Here is a 20,341-nt window from a genome sequence, read left to right on the forward strand (position 1 = left end):
AAAACAGTTAAAAGGTTGCAGGAACAGGGCAGGTACTGAATAAAGAAAATGCAGTTTATAAACAGAAGCTCATGGTACATTTGCTGTCCCTCTGCCACCCACTCTCTAGCATGGTGTAAAGCCATCCTGTGCTAGCATTGTGGGCCCCTGGCCCTGTTACTGAGGGGAGAGTAATCTCTATACATAATACCAGGGTGCCTGTATGTCTGCAAAAATCTACTGGATGGCAGCCTGAAAGACTGAACCATAAAACTCATCTCTGGCTCACCCTCTCAGAACTTGCCCTGCAGACAGAGCAGCATGTAGACAGCTAAAGCAGATTAAGAAACAATTAAGTCAAAGCAGCCTGGGTCAAAGGATTACCTGCTTTAAGCCAGATGATATAGCATGCTGGTGAGGGAGAAAGTCTATTTCATAGGTAGTAGAACTGAATTCCTGTAAATGGGGAATTCCTAATGTCATGATCAAGCACAAGCCCTAGACAAGACATAGGCTCAAAAAAGGAGAGGCCCTGTACTTTACATTCATTTCAAGCTGATTTTCTTGATAGGAAGGGTAAAGTCTGAAGGACAGTACCAGCCAAACAGGGCCAATTTGTAAAGACTATGAAAGGTGGGATTTTTTTTGGCATTGGTTTGGTGTTTGTGTTAGCCCCTGAAACTCAAGGAAATCTCTGCCAAATCACAAGTTGGATGTTCTAGTTTGTTAATGCTGCAGAATGCAAAACACCAGAGATGGATTGGCTTTTATAAAAAGGGGGGTTATTTGGCTACACAGTTACAGTCTTAAGGCCATAAAGTGTCCAAGAAAACACATCAGTAATCGGGTACCTTCACTGGAGGATGGCCAATGGTGTCTGGAAAACCTCTGTTAGCTGGGAAGGCACATGGCTGGCGTCTGCTCCAAAGTTCTGGTTTCAAAATGGCTTTCTCCCAGGACGTTCCTCTCTAGCAAACTTGCTCCTCTTCAAAGCGTCACTCACAGCTGCACTCAGTTCCTTCTCTTTGAGTCAGCTCATTTATATGGCTCCACTGATCAAGGCCCACCCTGAATGGGTGGGTCCATGCCTACATGGGAATATCTCTTCAGAGTCATCACCCACAGCTGGGTGGGGCACATTCCAAGCAAATCTAATCAGCACCAAAATGTCTGCCCCACAAGACTACATCAAAGATAATGGCGTTTGGGGGACACAATACATTCAAACTGGCACACTGGATATAAACTTAAGGACTAAGTCACAGTGTGTGACAAAAAATTACAGGAGAAACAAAGAAATAGGAAATATTGACACATCCAAAGGAACAGGATAAAAATCCAGAATCCATCAGTGAAGAACTCCAGACTTTCAACATGCTGGCCAAAAGACTTTTTAAAAATGATTCTCAATATGCTCAAAGAGAAAAAGGAAAACATAAGGAAAGAATTAAGAATATCAGGAAAATAATGAATGGACACTATGAGAATCTCAATAAAGAGACACATTTTAAAAAGGAACCAAATAGAAATACTGGAGTAGGAGACCATAATAAGTGATCTGAAATATCCCTACAGGGTTTCAACAGACGATTGGAACTGGCAGAATAAATAACCAGTGAACTCAAAGATTAAACAATTAAAATGATTTAAGCTAAGGAGAAGAATGAAAAAAAGAATGAAAAACATGAACAGAACCTAAAAGACCTGTGGAACACCATCAAGTGTACCAAGATCTGCATTATGGGAATTCCAGAAGAAGAAGAGAGAAAGGATAAGAAGGAATATTCAAAGAACTAATGGCAGAAAACTCCACAAATTTAGTGCAAGACATGAATATGTATATTCAAGAAGTCCAAAGAGCACCAAATAAGACAAATTGAGGAACCACTCCCAGACACATAGAAGTCAAACTGTCAAATGCCAAGAACAAGGTGAAAGATCTGAAAGAGGAAAGAGAAGACCAATGTGTTATGTACATGGGAGTGCCAATAAAAATAAGCGACAATTTCTCATTAGAAACCATGGAGGCAAGAGGGCAGTGGGAAGAAATATTTAATGTGCTGAAAGGAAACAACTTCTAACCAAGAATTTTATATCTGGCAAGACTGCCTTTCAAAAGTGAGGGAGAGATTAAGACATTTCCAGGTAAACAAAAGCTGATGGGGTATGTCACCACTAGATGTGCCCTACAAGCAGTGCTAAAGGGAGTTCTTCTGGCTGGAAGACAAGGACACTAGACCGTGGATCAAAGTGGCATAAAGACCTCTGGTAAAGATCATATGGGTAATTATAAATGTCAATATTATTGCATTTTTGGTATACAACTCCAGTTATTACTTTTTATAGGTTCTAAAATACAAATGCATAAAAACTAATGAGAAATATATAGCTTTGGACATACAGTGTAAGAAGAAATAATTTTGTAAGAAGTACAACAGAAAGGTTGGGGGTGGAGGGCTATAGTAACAGTGTTGCTATTGTGTGTTGCTAAACAGTATGCTATTGAATTTAAGTTGGTATCAAATCAAACAAGATTATTATAGATTTAGGATATTAAATTAAGCGGCATAGTAACCACAAAGAAAGTATATGAAAAATGTATAAAGAAAGAAATGAGAATGGACTCAAAATAATGCAATATAAATATTCAAATAAATAAGAAATAGGCATTTCATATAACAAATGGAAATACATATTTATATAATGGCAGAGCCCCAAAATATATGAAGGAAATATTGAAAAATCTGAAGAGTGAAATGGATGTTTCTATGTTAATATTAGGAGACTTCAATACACCACTTTCAGTAGCAGATAGAACAACTAGAGAGAAGATCAATAAGGAATCAGAAGACTTAACAATACTATAAACAAACTAGACCCAATAAATACCTATAAAACCTTTCACCCAACAGTCACTGAATTCACATTTTTCTCTAGTGCACATGAATCATTCTCCAGGATAGACCATATGTTGTCTCACAAAACAAGTTTCAATAAATCCAAACAATATTGAAATCATGCAATGTCTTTTCTCTGACCACAATGGAATGAAGCTAGAAATCGATAACAGAGGGAAAATTGGATAAGTCACAAAAATGTAGGAATTAAATAACACTTAAGCAGCCAATGGGTTAAGGAAAAAATCACAAAGGAAGTTAGGAAATACTTTGAGGCAAATGAGAATGAAAATACAACGTAACAAAGTTTATGAAGTGCAGCAAAGGCTGTGATGAAAGGGAAATTTATAGCTCTGAATGTTTACATTAAAAAAGAAGAAAGATCTCAAACCAGAGACCTAACCTCACAGCTATAGGATCTAGAAAAAGAAGAGCAAACTACACCCAAAGTAAGCAGAAGGAAGGAAATAAAAATAGCACACACATTAGAGTGGAGATAAATGAAATACAGAATAAAAAAAACACAATAAAGAGAAGTATCAACAAAAGCAAAAGTTGGTTCTTTGAAGGATCAATAAAATCAAGAAACCTTTAGCTAGACTGACAAAGAAAAAATGTTAGAGGGTAAAAATAACAAAAATCAGAAATGAAAGGGGGGGAGCATTAGTCCTGACCCCAAAGAAATAAATTCCTAGAAGCTCACCAACTGCCCATGCTGATTCAACAAAAAATAGAAGATCTCAGCAGACCAAACAGAGATTGAATCAGAAATCAAAAACCTCCCAATAGACTTAGCACAAGATGCTGTGGGCCCCCTGCTCCCTTAATTCTTAACTTTGTGTCTGTGTCTCATTCTTGCACCGCCTTGTCAGCAACAAGTGGCGCCCAACGTGGGGCTCGAAGAACCGGACCTGGTTCCTGACAGAAGAATTGCTTGAACGACTGAGGTACAGCGGCACTGGAACTCGGGTGGAGGTGACGGACAAGCATCACTTTGGATACAGCCTGACGACTGAAGCCGTACCATGAACCCAGCAAAGAAAAGAAAATTCCCATGGGACATTGAGCCACCAGTGATGCAGTTCCAGGGTCTGACACTGAAGACAACAGTGATCGGGCCAACACCCCGGACTAGGGAAGCCCAACATCCAACTTGGGGTCAGATAAAGGAATTATGTCAGGATGCTGAAAAACAAGTTTTTATATATAACACCAAAAGTATGATCCATGAAAGACAAAATTGATAAGTTGGACTTTTAAAATTAAAAACTTCTTTTCTGTGAAAGATATTTCAGAGAGTCAAGAGAATGAAAGGACAAGGAACTATGTGGGAAAAACAGTTGCAAAATAAATATCTGGTCAAGGACATATATAAAATATACAAAGAACTCTTAAATCTTAGTAATAAGAAAATAAATGATCCAATTAAAAATGAGCAAAAGATCTGAACAAGCATGCCACTAAAGAAGTTATACAGATGGCAAATAAGCATATAAAAAGAGCTCAATGTATATCATTAGTGAATTGCAAATTAATACAACTATGATATACTACTAAACACCTATTAAAATGGCTAAAATACAACAACTGACAGTACCTAATACTGGCGAGGATGTGGGGCAATGGGAACTGTTATTCATTGCTCATAGGAATGTAAAATGGTACAGCCACTTTGGAAGACAGTTTGGATGTTTCTTAGAAAGCTTAACAGTCTTACCATACAGCCCAGGAATTGTGCTCCTAGGTATTTACCCAAATGTGTTTAAAACTTGTCTACACAAAGACCTGCTCATGAGGTTTATTCATAATTGTTAAAAACTGGAAGTAACCAAAATGTCCTTCAAAAGGTGACCAGATAAACAAACTGTGGTACAATGGGAATTAATTCAATGATAAGAGGAAATGAGTTATCAAGCCACAAAAAGACATGGAATAACCTTAAATACATATTGCTTAGTGGAAGAAGCCAGTTTGTTAAGGCTACATACTGTGTGATTTCAACTATATTACATTCTCGAAAAGACAAAACTATAGAGAAAGTAAAAATTATCAGTAATTGTCAGGTGTTTGGGGAGAGGAATTGTGGTAGGTTGAATTATGTACCCCAGAAAAAAAAACAAAAAATGTTCTTAATCTTAATCCCTTCCTGTGGTTGTGAACCCATTGTAAATAATATTTTTTAAAGATATTGTTTTTAGTTAAGGTGTGGACCAGCTGAATGAGGTTGGGCCTTAATCCTATTACTGGGGGCTTTATGAAGAAAAACCACATAGAGAAGAAGCTGGAAACCAATGGAACCTGGGAGAAAAAGGAGAGAACATCACCATGTGCATTGCCATGTGACAGAAAAGCCAAGAATCCAAGGATCCCCAACAGCTAGCTATGGAACACCACAGTCTTTGCCATTCTAGCCTCTAGACTTTTAGCTTCTGAAACTGTGAATTAATAAATTTCCATGGTTTAAGCCAAAAAAAAAAAAAAAAAAAAAACCTCCCAATAAAGACAAGACCAGGACCAGATGGCATCCCAAACACTCCAAGAAGAATTAATACTGATCCTGATCAAACTCTTCCAAAAACTGAAGAGAAGGGAATACCTCCTACCTCATTCTATGAGGCCAACATCACCATCATACCAAAGCCAGATAAAGATACAACAATAAAAGAAAATTAGAGACCCATATCCATTATGTATAAGATGCAAAAATCCTCAACAAAATACTAGCAACCTAATCTAACAGTACATTAAAATAATTATACAGCTGATCAAGTGTGATTTATCTCATGGATGCAAAAGGGGTTCAATGTAAGAAAATCAATGCAAGATACCACATTAACAGAATAAAGGCAAGAAAAACACATGACCATCTCAATAGACTCAGAAAAGACTTTTGACAAAATCCAGCACCCTGTCTTGACAAAAATATTTGGAAAACTAGGAATAGAAGGAAATTTCCTCAACATGTTAAATGCCATATATGAACAACCAACAGCTAACATTACTCAATGGTGATTTCCCTCTAAGATTCGGAAGAAGACCAGATGGCCGTTGTCACCATGTTATGGAAGCTCTAGCCAGAGCAATAAGGTAAGAAAAATAAATAAAAGACAACCAAATTGGAAAGGAAAAAGTAACTTTCCCCATTTGCAGATGACATGGTCTTATATATCGAAAGTCCAAAATTCACAGCAAAGCTACTAGAGCTAGTAAACAAATTCAGCAAGTGGTGGGATAAAAGATCAATACACAAAATTCAGGAAACATTTCTATTCACTAATAATGAACAATCTGAATAGGAAATCAAGAAAAAATCTTTAAGATAGCAACTAAGAGAATAAATTATTTAGGAATAATTCTCTTCAAGGAAGTAAAGGACTTATACACAGAAAACCATAAAACATTGCTAAAATAAATCAAACACCTCAATAAATGGAAAGACATTCCATGTTCTTGGATTGGAAGACAAAATATCATTAAGATGTCAATTCTACCCAATGTGATTTACAAATTCTACACAATCCCAAGCACAGCTGTAACACATTCTTTGCAGAAATTAAAAAGCCAGTCATCACATTTATACAGAAAGGTAAGGGCCCTTTATAGCCAAAACCATTTGGAAAAGAAGAATGAAGGTGGAGGACTGATACACAACTACAGTAATCAAAACAACACAAGGACAGACATATAGACCAATGGAATCAAATTGATAGCTCAGAATAAACATTCATATTTATGGCCAATTAATTTTTGACAAGGGTTCCAAGGCCACTTCATGGGGAAAGAACAGTCTCCTCAACAAATGGTGCAAGGAAAACTGGATATTCAGTTGTAAAAGAATGAAAGAGGACCCCTACTTCACACCATACACAAAAGTTAACTAAAATTTGATCAAAGGCCTAAATATAAGAACCCAAATTATAAAACTCCAAGAAGAAAGGATAAGGAAGCAACTTCAGGACCTTGTGTTAGGCAATGGTTTCTTAGACTTTATACCAAAAGCATGAGCAACATAAGATAAAAATAGATAAATGTGATTTCATTGAAATTACAAACTTTTGTCTATCAAAGAACTGCATCATAAATGTGAAAAGACAACCTATAGAATCAAGAAAATATTTGGAAACCACATATCCAATAAGGGTTTAATATCCAGAATATATAATTAAATCCTACAACTCAACAACCAAAAGTGAAACAACCCAATTAAAAAAAATGATCAAGGGGTGATGTTATCAACATGGTGACGTAAACTGCTACTGAAAACTTCTCTCCAGAGATACAATGAAAAAAAGGACAATTTGGAATTGCTTGAAAAATCTGGAAGAGGTTATAGGCTAGAGAAAGACCCTGCAAATGACAAATTGAAGAAAGAGAAGAATATCCGGTAGGAATCTTCCATCCCAGACCAGCCAGTCCTCTCCCCACCCCCTCACTTGGTCTCCACGTGGGAAAGGCACAGACTCAGCAGATGGGAACCCTCCGACTATGGACACAGACTACAAAATTTCTCACAGCAATGAGACATACCCCCATCAGCTGAAGACCCAGAGGACAGGGGAGGACATTTCAAGGCCCGGGTCAGTGAGGGACAAAATGACTGAGAAAACACAGACAGACACTGTGTTTCCAGCCCTGGGACTGAAAGCCCTTCCCCCACTCTTGAGGGAAGCAGCAGCCAGCAGCTTTTTCCTTGCTGGTGGACAGCTGGAGTATGGGTCAGCTGAGGGAGTACTTTGCCACAGGTGGAGCCCCATATTAAGCCACATTTTGGGCTGCAAAGTGAGGGTGTAGGTATCTCACAGTTTCAGCTTAACTGTGTAGATGCAGCCTGTGCTTGAAGGCAAAGCAGCTTCTGAGGTCAACTAAGTTATCAAACAGCACCATCTTTTGGAGTCTGGAAGGTGCAGGGGAATTGAAAAACTTTAAAAAGATGCTCCAGACCCTATCTTAAGATGACAGGAGCTGGTCTACATGCCCTGTATGGAAGCCCAGCCCTGTTTTGGCTGAGAAACATGGAAGATCCAACTGTTAAAGCTGGGCTCTAGAATAAACTCAGGTCTTGCTGGCTGACAGAAAGTAGAGCACCACTGGAAGCCAGCAGATTTGTATTACCACACACAGTGAACCTGCTGGGGTGCCCAGTGCCTACCTCCCATCCCTGTGGCAGGCTATGGTGGGTGCCTGATTATGGGGGAAATCTGGGGGTAAAGACTATCTGACGACTTGCCAGTGAGAGAAACAAAGAAAAGATAGAGGTCAAAGGCAAGCAACAAGAAAACCCTAGAAAAAGAGAGAAAATAACCTCCAGAATAAACTAATTAAAGAAATCAGATGCCTAGACAGCAAAAAATCATGAGCCACACCAGGAAATACGAAGATATGACCTAGTCAAAGGAACAAACTAACAGCTCAACTGAAATTCAGGAGTTGAAACAACTAATTAAAGATGTTCAAACAAATCTTCTAAATCAAATCAAGGAGTTGAAAGAAAAAGTGACAAGAGATGAAGGCTATAAAGAAGACACTGGGTGACCATAAGGAAGAATTCATAAATTTGGAAAAACAAATGGCAAATCTTATGGGAATGAATGGCACAATAGAAGAGATTAAAAACACAATGGAGACATACAAAAACAAACTTGGAGAGGCAGAAAAAAGGATCAGTGAATTAGAAGACAGGACATCTGAAATCTTACACACAAAAGAACTGGTAGGAAAAAGAATGGAAAAATATGAGCAGGGTCTCAGGGAACTGAATGACAACATGAAGCACTCAAATATACATGTTATATGCATCCCAGAAGGAGAAGAGAAGGGAAAAGGGGCAGAAAGAATAATAGAGGGAATAATTAATGAAACTTTCTCGACTCTTATGAAAGACATAAAAATACAGGTCTAAGAAGCGCAGCGCATCCCAAATAGAATTGATCCAAATAGACCTACTCCAAGATACTTACTAATCAGATTTTCAAATGTCAAAGACAAAGAGAGAATTCTGAAAGCAGCAAGAGAAAAGCAATCCATCACAAGCAAAGGGAACCTCAATAAGACTAAGTGTGGATCTCTTAGCAGAAACCATGGAGTTGAGAAGGCAGTGGTATGATATATTCAAGATATGGAAAGAGAAAGACTGCCAACCAAGAATCCTATATCTGGCAAAACTGTCTGTCAAAAATGAGTGAGATTTTAAAATATTTACAGCTAAACAGACAAAGAGAGTTCATGAACAGGAGACCTCCTCTACAAGAAATACTAAAGGGAGTGCCATAGACAGATAGACAGATGGGAAAAGCAGGAGAGAGAGGTTTGGAGAAGAGTGTAAAAATGAAGATATTAGGAGACGGAAAGAGGGTAGACATCAGGCATTTGATGTTGAAGGACAATAGAATTTTCAAGAGGACTAATTGTATAGATCCAGAAATGGATAGCACAATACTGTGTGAAGGTAGCACTATACTGTAAGTACACTGAACAAAGAAGACTGTGAATATGGTTGAAAGAGGAATGTTAGGGGTAAGTATGACACCAGAAGGAAAGATAGAAGATAAAGACTGGAACTGTATAACTTAGTGAAATCTAGAGATATCAATGTGATTAAACGTACAAATTTAAGAATGTTTTTACATGAGGGAGAACAAACGAATGTCAACTTTGCAAGGTGTGGAAAATGGGATGGTTTGGGGGAAAAATACAATCAATGCAAACCAGAGTCTATATTTAACAGTAACATTGTAATATGCTTCCATTGATTGTAACAAAGGCAATACATCAAAGCTAAATGTTTATAAGAGGGTATAAGCAAGAGGTATGGGATTCTTGGCATTGGTGGTGTTGTCTGCACTTTTTATTGTATTTTATTTTATTTTTTATTTTATTTTTTTCAGTCATTTTTTTTCTTTTTTCTTTTTTCTCCTCTTCCTCTTCCTTTGCAGAATAAATGGAAATGTCCTCATATAGATTGTGAATGCATAACTATGTGATTATACCAGGAATGGTGTTTTAATGCTTCAACTTCCGTGTGAGACCAAAGGAAGAGATGTTTATTTGGTGCAAAATCTATATTTCTGTAGCATGCTATATAATTGAACTTGTATGGTCAGTTTATTCAAATACCATAATTACAAAGAATTTTGAATAGGGAGTGAGATCTGGTTGGCTTCTATAGGTTAGTGTGAAGCCCAATACATCCCAGAGTAATTTGTACAGAGAATAAAAATGTATTTGCAAAGCCCCTTGAGGGACTGGGGGAAAATGTGGAAATATTAAACATCCCCACCTGGAGAATTACCGATATTCCCACAAGCATTGGGGACTACCAATTTAGAAGGCCGATCCCTTGATCTTGGTGCTTGCCCTTTTGTAGCTAGTTACTGCAAAGGAGAGGCTAAGCCTACTTATAGTTGTGCCTAAGAGTCACCCCCAGAGAACCTCATTTGTCACTTCAGATATGGCCTCTCTCTCTAAGCCAACTTGGCAAGTAAACTCACTGCCCTCCCCCCCCCCACCCCCAATATGGGACATGACTCCCAGGGGTGTAAATCTCCCTGGCAACATTGGACATGATTCCTGGGGATGAACCTGGACCTGGCACTGAGGAACTGAGAAAGTCTTCTTGACCAAAATGGGGAAGAGAAAGAAAATAAAGTTTCAGTGGCTGAAAGATTTCAAATGGAGATGAGAGGTCATTCTGGATGTTATTCTTATTTGTTATATAGATATTCCTTTTTAGCTTTTAGTTTATTGGAATAGTTAGACAGAAACACCTGTAACTATTGAACTGCAACCCAGTAGACTTGATTCTTGAAGATGACTGTATAACTTTATAGCCTACACTGTGTGACTGTGTGATTGTGAAAACTTTGTGGCTCCCACTCCCTTTATCCAGTGTATGGACATATGAGTAGAAAAATGGGAATGAATAACAGGGAGGGATGGGGGCATGGGATGTTTTGGGTCTTCTTTTTTACTTTTTAATTTTCATTTTTATTCTTTTTTTTTTTTTGAGGTAATGAAAATTTTCAAAAATTAATTGTGGTGAATGCACAACTATATAATAGTACTGTGAACAATTGATTGTACACTTTGGATGATTGTATGGTATGTGAATATATCTCAAAAAAATTTAACTAAAAAATTTCCCTCCAAAAATGGTCAAAAAACCTGAACAGATATTTCTCCAAAGAAGATATACAAACGGCCAAAAAGTACCATGAAAAGATGCTCAACATCATTAGCCATTAAGGAAATTCAAATCAAAGCCACAATGAAATATCATTTCACACCCACTAAATGGCAACTATTGGAAAACCAGTAACTAACATGTGTTGAAGTAGTTTGTGGAGAAAAAGGAACACTTGTGCACTGTTGGTGGGAATGTAAAATTGTGCTGTTGCTAAGGAAAACAGTTCAGCAGTTCCTCAGAGAATTAAGTATAGTATTACCACATGATCTGGCAATCGAACTTCTAAGTTTATGCCCCAAAGAACTGAAAGCAGGGACTTGAACATACATTTGCACACCAATGCTCACCGCAGCATTATTCACAATTGGCAAAAGATGAAAGCAACCCACGTGTCCATCAACAGAAATGGATAAACACTATGCGGTGTCTACATAAAACGGAATATTTGTATTATATTTATTGTATTGTATTGCACTGCATTATATTATATTACATTACATTACGATATTATATTATATTATATCATATCAAGGAATGAAGTTCTGATACATGCTAGAACATGGATGAACCTTTAAGACACCATGTTGAATGAAGTAAACCAGGCACAAAAGGACAAATATTATATGATGTCACTGATATGAAATAACTAGAATTAACAAATTCAGAGTCAGAAACCAGAATGCAGTTTACAACAGGCTGGAGTAAGGGTAGACAATGGTGAATTAATGCCTGGTACAGAGTTTCTATTAAGGGTTATGGAAAAGTTTGGGTAAAAGATGGTGATGATGGCAGCACAACATTGTGAATGCAATAAACACCAGTGAATTATATTATTTGAATGTAGTTAACAGGGAAAATATTAGGTCATATGTATATTACTAGAACAAAAATTTAAAAAAATAAGACTTTATATCATGAACAGTGATCCTAATGTAAACTATGATCATAATTAATAGTATAATATAATAATATTGTTTTGTCAATTGTAACAAAGGCACCACTCCAATGCAAAGTGTTAATAATAGGGGAAATGGTGTGTGTGGAGGGGGAGTATATAGGAATTCTGTATTTTTCGCATGATTTTTCTTTATATCTACAACTTCTCTAATAAAAATATATGAAAAAGTAAAGACTATCACACAACATTTAATGAATATTAAGAGAGAACTATACCCATCACATAGAATTGTCAACTATGATTAATAGCTAGCATTATTTTTAGTTTGCCTTTTGATTTTTAAATAATATTATCCAGCTACTTCAGCTTGGATAAAGTTTATATCTAATGTAATCAATAAAAGAAAATAGGCACCTACTTAATAGTGTTTAAATAATATCTCCTTGTGTTGTGAAGCCAAGAAACACCATTTACAGAATCATTCTGTGACTGTTTTAAGTATAAAGGTTGGGATGGAAAATACCTGGTACATGCACTGTGCCCCAGCCCCCTGGAGTAGATCTCATTAATTGATCCTGGTTCTCTTTTCCTGTCTGACAGACTAGGTGCAGCCCTGGAGACATGAAACAACCTCACACTGCTACTGAACACAGCACTCAAGGCAGCCATGGAAAACTTGCATTCCTTGGGAAGACCAATATACTGGTTATCACAACTTTATAAAGTTTATTTGGCCATAGAGGACTTACATGTCTTCTGGTGAGTCACTTAATTTCTTTGTGTCTCATTTTCTTTTTGAAAAGAAATCTGTGACAATATAAAACACTAATGCTGTAGATTTCTTTTTACATGACTAGCATAAAGAATGATTTTTAAAAATGGCAGTAGCAGTTTTAGATAAAGAACAAACATTAATAGTAGTTAGGCCTGCTCACTCTTCAGCCTAATGAAAACAGTTTTCCTATTGTGATTCTTTTAGAAAAAAGCAGTACAAATTAGGGATATTGTCCCATTTTTGATGCACTGTTTTTTTTAAAGTATATTTTTGGATGAATCTTCTTTATTAAGTTAGTGTAAAATTATTTTTCAAGTTTAAGTTAAATTTATCTTCTTTAAAATGTACAGAGAGTACTCAGAAATTAAGGTTATTTTAGTTCTTCACATAAGTTTAATTATATTATTCCAGCAAAACTTACTATCACATTTTAAAAATGAAACCCCCTCCACTCCATTTTAAATTTTTGCTATTTTTTTTCAAGTGCTGGTCATTACAAGAAAAGCTCAAGATGGTCTAACACCTTAGGATTAAAATGAGTGAGACCCCAAATGAAATAATTTGAGATCATCATGAAAGCTAATTTTATATACATATTTACCAATACTCTGTAGTCACTATTTCTATAAAATAGTATATTATTGCTTTTTTTCAATTCTGAGTTTATTTTTTGATTGTATCTAACATTTTTTAAATGTTTTGTATCTTCCACAAAGTATAGTATTCTATATTAATTTGACACCATTTTATTGAAAGAATTCTCTTTTGTATTTTGTATTTTTACCAAGGTATGGAATTAGAAACTTCTTTGTTCAGAAAGATGCTGATTATTTAATAAAAATAATTATTTAAGTCGATTTAAGGATAATCTATTCCAAGGAGTGAATTCATAAATTATTTAAGGAAAAACAAACAAGATTATTCTGCATATGAAATGACATGATTTTTCATATTTAGTGATTCCTTAAGAATACAGGTAGAATCTGTGCTAAATAGAAACACGAAATTGCTCTATTTCAAAATTCTTGAATGACCACTACAGGATTACTATTCTTTTCCAAGGCTAGCTGGTATATTAATTAGGTCACGAAAGCAATTTTCATTGCATATTATAATCTAAGGAGACACATTACACTCTAGTGATAGAATATGTTTAAAAGGCCTTTGTGTATCTATATGGCTATATGGCAACTTGCAGAACACGAAACAGCAACTTTTCCCTAAGGTATGTATTGGATCAATCCATAGTCTCTTTAATCTTCATATTTTCACTATCTCATCAAATGATGCCTAAAAAAGTCCAAGAAAAATGTAATGATGGTACAGCCATATGCCTTTATATATTTACAGTAAACTTTAAAGTCTTCAGCTCACAGAAACTTGAACTATATATCTGTCAAAACATAATTGAAGTGAGAATACAAGAAGTAACAGAAATCCAGATTACATCTGTATCTTAACATTAGTCTTCTCTTGATAATCTGCACCAATGGAAGGGAGCTGCTAATAGAACGTCACTGGTAATCTGTTTAGTGGGATTGGGTCCATGGCCTTGTGATTATTAGATGAGTTTCTAGTTGCTCAGTGTAACTTACTGCAAAGGTGTTGTGAGGCTGCCCATTACCAGATGAGAGGCCACGGACACATAATTTTGTTTCTGGAAGCAATTCCAAGATTACACAAAGAGAATCAGACATTGGCTTTTTTTTTTTTTTTTTTTTTTTTTTTTAATCCAAGGCTTAGGCTAATACTGTACATTATCACTTTTTAAAATTATTTTTTGAAATTATTACCTTGATATGTCAACATCAACTATTCCATCTTTATTTCAGTGCCAGTACCAGCATAGTTTAAAAGAAAAAAAATAGAAATAATTTGACAGGTGCAAAGTTGAATATTTGAATCATAACAAATTCACTAATAACCAAAAAGTTCACTGATTACCTATCATGATCCTGCCTTTGGAAGTTCATCTCCCATTTCTAGAGCTAAAACTGTGTTCAATGTCTGTAAATACTCTTATAGATTTGGATGGCACTACAATTTTAGAGTATGGAGTGGCATTTGTCCTTAAAACTTCATCTCTATTTGTGAAAAAGCTAAATGCTGACTCACAGTCAATTATAACCATTAGAAGTAAACATAAATCCTATCTTGTCATGAAATGTGAGAACATACAAGAATCTCTAACTGCCTGAGCCATGCATCACTATAACATAATATAGGCATGATAATATATTTAAGACTATGGAGCCATGCTCCATAATCTCTAATCCTGTTGAATTGTGCCATTTGCATTGGAAATGACTCTATACACTCAAATGTATAGTTTAGAGTTCTATCTGTAAAAACAAAGTGATTATTTATTGATAAATGACATGGAATGTCATTTTTTACTTAAGTAGCATTAGACATTTCAAAGATTTTGTCTGAAGGGCAAAAGGATTACACTGCATTTGAATAGACCATGTGACAAGACATCCTTAGACTTCACGTATGATATGAAAGGATGATCTCCATTCATAAGATACACAAGGGAAATTATAACTATACCAGAAAGGAAGAAAGGCAAGGAGGAATGTGGTAAGGGTGTCAGGGAGTATTTGTAGTGGTTTGATGCATGTAAATATTACATCTTATAAATAATTCTTTTCAAATACATCTCTGAAGTTCAGGAGCTCTGTTTAAGAAATGGATTGTACATGCTTTGCATGACTATATGCCATCTTCTTCAAGATAAGAGCAATACTGTTTCAAACAGCAAAAATGTCTTCCAAAATATCCCTTTCCTTCTGTTTCCATGAAGAGGTATGTCACCTGGCAGATGAGGACTGGGAGAAAAATGTTCAAGTTACATTTTACTGTCAGAATCCAACAAACACATTTTCATCTAAATTATTTTGTCAACAGCCTTGTAGTACCCTTGCTAACCTTATTTGGCACCAGTGCATAATTAGATACACAGGGGTGTGACTCCAATTGAAGGTGTTGGCATTGTAGCACTCTGTGAAAATATTAACTATGAGGTTAACTCCAATTTTCTCTTCTTTAATTAAATGCACATGGTACTAATGAGGTAACCTACTGTTCCTTGATAGCACTAATTAGCTAAGAGGAGAGTACACTCTCACACTGCAATTTAAACCTAAAAATAAGGTTGAAATATGCTAATTGCAGGCAATTGAAAACAGTACAAGTCGAAGAACTAGTCATAATAAGAGAAACTGACTGCTTTACAGCTAGGCAGCTGTAACTTTGGTTAAAATCAAAACAAGCCACACGATTTTTGGACTGCTATTTAACAAGGTCATAAGCCTCCTAAAAATGAAATGCTACTCCATACCATAACAATGAAACAGATGAACAAAAAACCTCAGATAGACACTCATCTACATAAAACCAAAAATATGTAAGCATCACAAGAATTCCAAAGCTGCCTTGAAACCATTCATATTTAATAATAAAAATTAAACTCTATAAATACATGGTATCATCTTAAACTCATTCAAGATAGCCCACATTAAATGCTATAATTTGTGTCTCCAATATTACCAAACATACTGGATGCTGAAGATTTGCCATCCCAATAACAGAGTCAGAAGGTACGATACAGAGAAGAGTAAGTCTCAGTACTGTGGTAGTTTGTTTTAATGGTGGAGAAGTACATATGAACAGGAGATTTCGTGACAATGAACAAGTGCAGAGATAAGAATATACAAATATACAAAAGATGCTATGGAACAAGAGTGTAATTGCCATATGTGGAAGACTGAATTATGTACCCTGACAAACACAAATCCTTAATCTCAATCCAAATCCCTGTGGATGTGAACCCACTGTAAAGAGGACCTTTTGAAGATGTTATGTTTAGTTAAGGTGTGGCCAATAGAATCACAGTGGGTTTAAAACCATATTACTGGAGGCCTTATAAAAAGAGGAAACTGGAAAATAGAGTCAGAGACGTCCACACAGGAAGAAGTCAGAAGTCCCCAGAAACTGGAAGAACAGACACAAGGAGAGAGATTGCCACATAATGGGAAGCAGAGATGCAAGCCAAGGAAAACCAAGGATTGCCTCAAGCCAGCACCAGCATGCTACCAACCCCGAAAGAAGGCAGAGCCTTGATTGACCTCTGACACCGTGAGACAATTAATTCTTGTTTAAGCCCAACTATTGTGAGGTATTTGTCATAGAAACCAGGCCAACAAAGATACCATTTAAGAGACACAGTTGCCAAAAAAATCAGAAGGATCTCATGACAAGACAGGTTTTCACTCAATTAATGTGAGGTTTCACTTTTGAAGAGAATGTTACGATACCCCATTCTTAGCTCAAATGATGCAGGCACTTAACTTCAGTAAATTTAAGTATAAAATCCAACATCTTTTTTAATTGTTTCTCAAACATTTCCCAAATATGACTTTAACCAATAAACATGGAGATAACCTCAACCTAAGGCAAGATTCTGAAATACTTTTATGAATCATCAAAGAAGTTATGTCATGTTTTCTTTGGTACAAAGTATATTTTCATTATTTTATAATTCTGTAAAATCCATGATATGTCATCTTTTTAGTAATCAGAATCTTTAATTAACCCAAATCCTCATTTCCTGATGGTGCCAAATCATTCCTGTAACCAGAGATGGAAATAAATCACATTAAAGTGATACTGTCATTAATCTATCCTATCCTCTGGGACAAGAGACACACGACTGCCCCCTGTTGAGCACTCCTGTCCCTTTGTATGCAAAATTATTTTAAAATGCATACAGTTTAAGCAATCAAAAGTTGGGAAAGCAATAAAAATTAGTCAAAAAGCAAAATTTGTGAAGGGAGGCGGTTAATTTAATGTTAAGTTTACTGAAGAACAATAACTTGCAAGTAAAACAAACTATTTAAAAGGCAAACACCTTTAAGTAACTCCCAATTAATAATTCCTGGAGTTAAAAGTATGTGAGATTAAACTTTGCACTACCATTAGCCCGTCATCATGTCTAGACAAAAAGTCTGGTTGAAACACTGTGCCTTGAAAAACCCACCCAGCTTCTTCTTATGGCTGCGCTAGAGGTTTCCACAACCGAAAGACACAGAATGTGTCTGTGACCAATCATGCTTTAACAGACCCATGAAGTCGCAGATCTGTAAAAGAGTAGCAAGTCGAATGGAATCAGACAGTCACTTAGAAAGGTCTCCTGCAGGCAGCCTGACATACTCCAGCAAATCACAGGGAAATACAATGTGAATGGATATTTTAAGTGTTTGCATCTGTTTCAAATAAGCACCAAAGAACATTTTACCAATGAAAAGTCCAGGACAATGTACTTATACAGGCTTTCAGTATTACCTTCCGAAAGCATCTATTTTTCAGTTAAATATGGATCATTGTAATTTTCTGTTAAAACAATAAAGAATAAATCATTTAGAGTTAAAAATAAGAATATCGGTTTTGGAGATAGTCTGCCTGGGTTCACATTCCAGGTCGACATTTACTTGAGCAAGTTATTTAGAACTTTCTAGTACCTTCTCTCTAGAAAGGGGGTAATAAGTAATACCCTCACAGAGTTATCGAATACTTTAAGTACTTAGCACCATTATAGCACCCATATATTTAATATTTATTACTTATGTATTTAATATTAATTATTTATCATAACTGATTCATACAAGTACTCAATTTTGTTCAAAAAAGTTTCAAACTCCTACTATATATGAAACACCATTACATATTGCAGAGGAAGAAAAAATTCCCAAGACACGGTATCTGCATTCAAATAGTTTAACAGTGAAGCCACTTACTTCCACATGAATAAAAAAAAAAAATGTTTTTCTCTTTAGAAACTGGGCACAGCAAAGTGAAAAGTTAACATGGGTGTGTTTGCATTCAGTGACAAGGTGAAGTGACGTTTAAGGAAAAAAAATTGTAAAGCTGATGGTGTATTTTTCATAGGAAAATAGATAAGTATTATATGTTGATTTTTCTGAATTGATCAAAATACTTTATTATAATTTGTTTAATTAGTTTACTTACAATTTGTAATTATAATATATTATATATTAATTTAATTATTTATTTGTAATTACTTTATTTCTTGAGCTTAAATAAAAGGGTTGGTCAAATTTTTCTTTAACATGCTGAAAACATTAAGTGTCTTTTAATATTCAGGTAAAATGACATCAGAATGGAATAGTGGTCAAAAAAGTTTTAAAGAGTTTAGCTAATCAGGAAGTGTGTGCAGTCTTGACATGGTATAAAACAAATCAAAACAAAATTTACAACAATAACCAAAGTTTAAAGATTGATTGGCTTTTCTCCCACTCCAAATGTTTTGTTTGTTGGTTTGGTTGGCTGTTTTTGACCATTCATCATAGTTAATGGAAATTTTCCAAAGGACAGTATTGCCGTCAGGTTGTACCAGGATGACACGTGTTGGCTTTGCAAGTTCAAACTACTTCATCCTTCCCAAGCTCATATTCTAAAAAAAATAGACTTAAAACTGCCTAGTTCTGGCAAAGAAGGTGGAGAAAAGAGAACTGATGTCTGGAAAATGTTTTGAGTATTTCATAAGACAAGTGGATCAGAGTAGCTGGTGTATTGTTTGGAGTCAATGAGAAGCAGGGACCATGCAACCCAGAGGACTAAACCAATAAGAGCACATTCCTGAAGAAACAGTTAGCCCTATCTTCCTTCCTGCGGCTGCCTCAGACAGACTCCTAATCTGATGTGATATTCAGGAGAACATGGCATAGCCGTTAAAAAAATCATTTAACACAGAAAGAAAATAAAGCCCTGGAGATGAAATGATTTGCAAAATGCTTTTAATTATTGTTTTAAGGCTTCTATGCATCATGTGCTCTACCGCACAGGTTCTCAAACTTTGGTATGTAAAAGAATCTCTGGAGAAGCTTGTTATAACTGCAGATCCAAGGTAACATTCCTTGAAATTAAGATTCAAAGATCTGGGATAGAGGCCATTTTAATAAGCATCCTAGCATTTGTGATTTAAACCATCTCTAACACACTTTGAGAAATGCTGCCCCACCTGCTCAGGATTATTGAGTGACAGTCATTTTTCATTCTTTTATTCTCTAGTTCAAAGTCGATTAAGTACCTACTATGTGCTATGAACTATATTAGCCATGTGGATATAAATATGAATGAAAATTGTCTCTGCTTCCAGAGGCAAGTGGGAAAAATATCCTTGTGATCTACCATATAACAAAGTAAGTGCCATTTAAAGGGGGGGTCTTAACTTCTCTTGTATCCTGAATCCCTCTGGCAATCTGGTGAAGTCTAGGTTCATCTTATCAGAAAAATTTTAATTGCATAAACTAAAATACAAAGGATTAGAAGGAAATCAGTTACATAGAAATAGTTTTCAAAATATTAAAGAAAGCCACAAGTGTGAAATATTAATAGATGTGCTTCTTTATTTTGGCCTTAAATAAGATATAATAGTGGGTCTAATAACCACTGTCATTTTGAAGTATTAATCAATAATACTTCAAGATATTTTGCCAACTATAAAGTTATATGAAAATATCTGTAATTTTTTTGGTGGCAATGTCACAGACGCTGCTAATTCTACCATGATTCATAGCTTACATTTA

The 20,341-nt window shown here is 35.7% G+C and overlaps 1 protein-coding gene across 1 annotated transcript in view; it reads right to left on the reverse strand.

The window, feature by feature from the left end:
• The window catches only part of FOXP2 (forkhead box P2), a 599,809-nt gene that overhangs the window by 115,036 nt on the left and 464,432 nt on the right, over nucleotides 1-20,341 (reverse strand). The window contains exon 6 of the mRNA XM_037836341.1: nucleotides 14,327-14,402. Within this exon, the coding sequence (XP_037692269.1) occupies nucleotides 14,327-14,402 (76 nt within the window). The remainder of the gene's footprint in view (nucleotides 1-14,326; nucleotides 14,403-20,341) is intronic.

Source organism: Choloepus didactylus, chromosome 5 (assembly GCF_015220235.1).
Source record: "Choloepus didactylus isolate mChoDid1 chromosome 5, mChoDid1.pri, whole genome shotgun sequence".
Classification (NCBI taxonomy): Eukaryota; Metazoa; Chordata; class Mammalia; order Pilosa; family Megalonychidae; genus Choloepus; species Choloepus didactylus.